Below are 5,763 nucleotides of genomic sequence, written 5' to 3'. Positions count from 1 at the left end.
GTGGGTTAGCAGCACAGGGTCTGGGGGGGTCAGCAACACGGGGCGTGGGTGGGGTCAGCAGCACAAGTCCTGCGGGTGTCAGCAGCACGGGCCTGGGGGGTCAGCAGCACGGGGCCTGGGGGGTCAGCAGCAAAGGGCCTGGGGGGTCAGCAGCATGGGGCGTGGGTGGGGTTAGCAGCACAGGGTCTGGGGGGGTCAGCAACACGGGGCGTGGGTGGGGTCAGCAGCACGGGGCGTGGGTGGGGTCAGCAGCACAGGGTCTGGGGGGAGTCAACAGCACGGGGCCTGTGGGGGTTCAGTAGCACAGGGCCTACAGGGGTCAGCTGCAGGGCCCGGGGGGTCAGCAGCAAAGGGCCTGGGGGGGTCAGCAGCACGCTGCCTGGGGGATCAGCAGCACAGGTCCTGGGGGGGTCAGCAGCACGGGCCTGGAGGGGTCAGCAGCAAAGGGCCTGGGTGGTCAGCAGCACGGGGCGTGGGTGGGGTCAGCAGCACAGGGTCTGGGGGGTCAGCACACAGGGCGTGGGGGGTCAGCAGCACAGGGCTGGGGGGTCAACAGCATGGGCCTGTGGGGGTTCAGTAGCACAGGGCCTACGGGGGTCAGCTGCAGGGCCCCGGGGGGTCAGCAGCACAGGGCTTGGGGGGGTCAGAAGCACGGGGCCGGGGTGGTCAGCAGCACAGGAACTGGGGGGGTCAGCAGCAAGGAGCCTGGAGGGGTCAGCAGCTCGGGGCCCTTGGGGGCCTGCAGCACAGGACCTGGGGGGGTCAGCAGCAAGGGGCCTGGGGGGTCAGCAGCGCAGGGCCTTGAGGGGGTCAGCTGCATGGGGCCCAGGGGGTCAGTAGCAAAGGGCCTCGGGAGGGTCAGCACCTCGGGCCACGGGGGTGTAAGCAGCACGGGGCCTGCCGGGGGTCAGCTGCACGGGGCCTGGGGGGGTCAGCTGCATGGGGCCCAGGCGGGTCAGCAGCACAGGGTCTGGGGGTCAGAAGCACGGGATCTGGGGGGTCAACAGCTCGGGCCACGGGGGGTCAGCAGCAGCAGGCCCGGGGGGAGTCAGCAGCACAGGGCCTCGGGGTGTCAGTAGCACGTGGCCCAGGAGGGTCAGCGGCACAGGGTCTGGGGGGGTCAGAAGCACAGGACCTGGGGGGTCAGCCGTTCGGGCCACGGGGGGTCAGCAGCTCGGGCCACGGGGGTGTCAGCAGCACGGGACCTGCCGGGGGTCAGCTGCATGAGGCCCAGGAGATTCAGCAGCATAGGGTCTGGGGGGGTCAGAAACACGGTCCTGGGAGTTCAGCAGCTCGGGCCACGGGGGGGTCAGCAGCTCGGGCCACGGGGGGGTCAGCAGCAGCAGGCCCAGGGGGGTCAGTAGCACAGGGTCAGGGGGGCAGAAGCACGGGACCTGGGAGGGTCAGCAGCTCGGCCCCGGGGGGGTCAGCAGCAGCAGGCCCGGGGGGGTTAACAGCACAGGAACTGGGGTGTCAGCAGCACGGGGCCTGGAGGGGTCAGCAGCTCAGGCCACGGGCGGGTCAGCAGCAGTGGGCCCGGGGGGTCAGTAGCACAGGGTCAGGGGGGGCAGAAGCACGGGACCTGGAGGGTCAGCAGCTCGGGCCACGGGGGGGTCAGCAGCATCAGGCCCGGGGGAGTCAGCAGCACAGGGAGTCGGGGTGTCAGTAGCACGTGGCCCAGGAGGGTCAGCAGCCTAGGGTCTGGGGGGCAGAAGCACGGGACCTGGAGGGTCAGCAGCTCGGGCCACGGGGGAGTCAGCAGCAGTAGGCCCAGGGGGGTTAACAGCACAGGAACTGGGGGGGTCAGCAGCACGGGGCCGGAGGGGTCAGCAGCTCAGGGCAGGGAGGGGTCAGCAGCTCGGGCCACGGGCGGGTCAGCAGCAGTGGGCCCGGGGGGTCAGTAGCACAGGGCCAGGGGGGGTCAGCAGCATGGGCCTGGGGGTTCAGCAGCGCAGGGCCTTGAGGAGGTCAGCTGCATGGGGCCCGGGGGGTCAGCAGCAATGGCCCTGGGAGGGTCAGCACCTCGGGCCACGGGGGTGTCAGCAGCAGCAGGCCCAGGGGGGTCAGCAGCACAGGGAATGGAGGGCAGAAGCACGAGACCTGGGGGGTCAGCAGCTCGGGCCACGGGGGGGTCAGCAGCAGCAGGCCCGGGGGAGTCAGCAGCACAGGACCTCGGGGGTCAGTAGCACGTGGCCCAGGAGGGTCAGCAGCACAGGGTCTAGGGGGGTCAGCAGCACGGGGCCCGAGGGTTCAGCAGCATAGGGCCTGGGGGGGCAGAAGCACGGGACCTGGGGGGTCAGCAGCTCGGGCCACGGGGGGGTCAGCAGCAGCAGGGCGGGGGGTTAACAGCATAGGAACTGGGGGGGTCAGCAGCACGGGGCCTGGAGAGGTCAGCAGCTCAGGGCATGGAGGGGTCAGCAGCTCAGGCCACGGGCGGGTCAGCAGCAGTGGACCCGGGGGGGTCAGTACCAAAGGCCCTGGGAGGGTCAGCAGCACAGGGTCTAGGGGGGTCAGCAGCACGGGGCTGGGGGTGTCAGAAGCACAGGACCTGGGGGGTCAGCCGTTCGGGCCACGGGGGGTCAGCAGCTCGGGCCACGGGGGTGTCAGCAGCACGGGGCCTGCCGGGGGTCAGCTGCATGAGGCCCAGGAGATTCAGCAGCACAGGGTCTGGGGGGGTCAGAAGCACGGTCCTGGGAGTACAGCAGCTCGGGCCACGGGGGGGGTCAGCAGCTCGGGCCACGGGGGGGTCAGCAGCAGCAGGCCCAGGGGGGTCAGCAGCACGGGGTCAGGGGGGGCAGAAGCACGGGACCTGGGGGGGTCAGCAGTTCGGGCCACGGGGGGTTCAGCAGCAACAGGCCCGGGGGGAGTCAGCAGCACAGGGCCTCGGGGTGTCAGTAGCACGTGGCCCAGGAGAGTCAGCAGCACAGGGTCTGGGGGGTCAGAAGCACGGGACCTGGGGGGTCAGCAGCTCGGGCCACGGGGGGGTTAGCAGCTCGGGCCACGGGGGTGTCAGCAGCATGGGCCTGCGGGGGTGAGCTGCATGGGGCCAGGAGGGTGAGCAGCGCAGGGCCTGCCGGGGGTCAGCTGCACGGGCCACGGGTGGTTCAGCAGCAGCAGGCCCAGGGGGGTCAGTAGCACAGGGTCAGGGGGGGCTGAAGCACGACCTGGGGGGTCAGCAGCTCGGGCCACGGGGGGGGTCAGCAGCATCAGGCCCGGGGGAGTCAGCAGCACAGGGAGTCGGGGTGTCAGTAGCACGTGGCCCAGGAGGGTCAGCAGCCTAGGGTCTGGGGGGCAGAAGCACGGGACCTGGAGGGTCAGCAGCTCGGGCCACGGGGGAGTCAGCAGCAGTAGGCCCAGGGGGGTTAACAGCACAGGAACTGGGGGGGTCAGCAGCACGGGGCCGGAGGGGTCAGCAGCTCAGGGCAGGGAGGGGTCAGCAGCTCGGGCCACGGGCGGGTCAGCAGCAGTGGGCCCGGGGGGTCAGTAGCACAGGGCCAGGGGGGGTCAGCAGCATGGGCCTGGGGGTTCAGCAGCGCAGGGCCTTGAGGAGGTCAGCTGCATGGGGCCCGGGGGGTCAGCAGCAATGGCCCTGGGAGGGTCAGCACCTCGGGCCACGGGGGTGTCAGCAGCAGCAGGCCCAGGGGGGTCAGCAGCACAGGGAATGGAGGGCAGAAGCACGAGACCTGGGGGGTCAGCAGCTCGGGCCACGGGGGGGTCAGCAGCAGCAGGCCCGGGGGAGTCAGCAGCACAGGACCTCGGGGGTCAGTAGCACGTGGCCCAGGAGGGTCAGCAGCACAGGGTCTAGGGGGGTCAGCAGCACGGGGCCCGAGGGTTCAGCAGCATAGGGCCTGGGGGGGCAGAAGCACGGGACCTGGGGGGTCAGCAGCTCGGGCCACGGGGGGGTCAGCAGCAGCAGGGCGGGGGGGTTAACAGCATAGGAACTGGGGGGTCAGCAGCACGGGGCCTGGAGAGGTCAGCAGCTCAGGGCATGGAGGGGTCAGCAGCTCAGGCCACGGGCGGGTCAGCAGCAGTGGACCCGGGGGGTCAGTACCAAAGGCCCTGGGAGGGTCAGCAGCACAGGGTCTAGGGGGGTCAGCAGCACGGGGTCTGGGGGGGTCAGAAGCACAGGACCTGGGGGGTCAGCCGTTCGGGCCACGGGGGGTCAGCAGCTCGGGCCACGGGGGTGTCAGCAGCACGGGGCCTGCCGGGGGTCAGCTGCATGAGGCCCAGGAGATTCAGCAGCACAGGGTCTGGGGGGTCAGAAGCACGGTCCTGGGAGTACAGCAGCTCGGGCCACGGGGGGGGTCAGCAGCTCGGGCCACGGGGGGGTCAGCAGCAGCAGGCCCAGGGGGGTCAGCAGCACGGGGTCAGGGGGGCAGAAGCACGGGACCTGGGGGGTCAGCAGTTCGGGCCACGGGGGGTTCAGCAGCAACAGGCCCGGGGGGAGTCAGCAGCACAGGGCCTCGGGGTGTCAGTAGCACGTGGCCCAGGAGAGTCAGCAGCACAGGGTCTGGGGGGGTCAGAAGCACGGGACCTGGGGGGTCAGCAGCTCGGGCCACGGGGGGGTTAGCAGCTCGGGCCACGGGGGTGTCAGCAGCATGGGGCCTGCCGGGGGTGAGCTGCATGGGGCCCAGGAGGGTGAGCAGCACAGGGTCTGGGGGGTCAGAAGCACGGGACCAGGGGCGTCAGCAGCTCGGGCCACGGGGGGGTCAGCAGCAGCAGGCCCGGGGGAGTCAGCAGCACAGGGCCTCGGGGGGTCAGCAGCACGGGGCCTGGGGGGTCAGCAGCACAGGGTCTGGGGTGGCAGAAGCACGGGACCTGGGGGGTCAGCAGCTCGGCCCCGGGGGGTTAACAGCACAGGAACTGGGGGGGTCAGCAGCACGGGGCCTGGAGAGGTCAGCAGCTCAGGGCATGGAGGGGTCAGCAGCTCAGGCCACGGGCGGGTCAGCAGCAGCAGGCCCAGGGGGGTCAGTAGCACAGGGTCAGGGGGGGCTGAAGCACGACCTGGGGGGTCAGCAGCTCGGGCCACGGGGGGGTCAGCAGCAGCAGGCCCGGGGGAGTCAGCAGCACAGGGCCTCGGGGGGTCAGCAGCACAGGGCCTCGGGGGGTCAGTAGCACGTGGCCCAGGAGGGTCAGCAGCACAGGGTCTGGGGGGGTCAGCAGCACGGGTCCTGGGGGGTCAGCAGCACAGGGTCAGGGGGGGCTGAAGCACGACCTGGGGGGGTCAGGAGCTCGGGCCACGGGGGGGTCAGCAGCAGCAGGCCCGGGGGAGTCAGCAGCACAGGGCCTCGGGGGGTCAGTAGCACGTGGCCCAGGAGGGTCAGCAGCACAGGGTCTAGGGGGATCAGCAGCACGGGGCCTGGGGGATCAGCAGCACAGGGTCAGGGGTGGCAGAAGCACGGGACCTGGGGGGTCAGCAGCTCGGGCCATGGGGGGGTCAGCAGCAGCAGGCCCGGGGGTTTTAACAAAACAGGAACTGGGGAGTCAGCAGCTCAGGGCATGGAGGGGTCAGCAGCTCAGGCCACGGGCGGGTCAGCAGCAGTGGGTCCGGGGGGTCAGTAGCACAGGGCCAGGGGGGATCAGCAGCACGGGTCTGGGGGGTCAGCAGCGCAGGGCCTTGAGGGGGTCAGCTGCATGGGGCCCGCGGGGTCAGCAGCAATGGCCCTGGGGTGGCCAGCACCTCGGGCCACGGGGGTGTCAGCAGCACGGGGCCTGCCGGGGGTCAGCAGCACGGGGCCCGGGTGGGGTCAGCAGCAGCAGGCC

General features: G+C 71.4%; 1 protein-coding gene across 1 annotated transcript; it reads left to right on the top strand.

Moving 5' to 3' along the window:
- Nucleotides 1–818: 818 nt before the first annotated feature.
- Nucleotides 819–2,989, top strand: LOC129511611 (uncharacterized PE-PGRS family protein PE_PGRS24-like). Its single transcript, XM_055328443.1, has 3 exons — nucleotides 819–954; nucleotides 1,268–1,543; nucleotides 1,968–2,989. The coding sequence occupies exons 1-3, from the start codon at nucleotides 819–821 to the stop codon at nucleotides 2,987–2,989; spliced, it is 1,434 nt and encodes a 477-aa protein (XP_055184418.1).
- Nucleotides 2,990–5,763: the final 2,774 nt, after the last annotated feature.

Source organism: Nyctereutes procyonoides, unplaced genomic scaffold (genome assembly GCF_905146905.1).
Source record: "Nyctereutes procyonoides isolate TBG_1078 unplaced genomic scaffold, NYPRO_anot_genome, whole genome shotgun sequence".
NCBI lineage: Eukaryota > Metazoa > Chordata > Mammalia > Carnivora > Canidae > Nyctereutes > Nyctereutes procyonoides.
This window is presented reverse-complemented; position numbering and strand designations above follow the sequence as displayed.

Excerpts from the sequence above, each read along its gene's own strand:
- LOC129511611 (XM_055328443.1), top strand. The coding sequence starts at position 819 with ATGGGGCCCAGGGGGTCAGTAGCAAAGGGCCTCGGGAGGGTCAGCACC. Across the intron at positions 955-1,267 it reads GCTGCATGGGGCCCAGGCGG|AAACACGGTCCTGGGAGTTC; the intron begins GTCAGCAGCACA and ends TGGGGGGGTCAG. Across the intron at positions 1,544-1,967 it reads AGCAGCAGTGGGCCCGGGGG|GTCAGCTGCATGGGGCCCGG; the intron begins GTCAGTAGCACA and ends GGCCTTGAGGAG.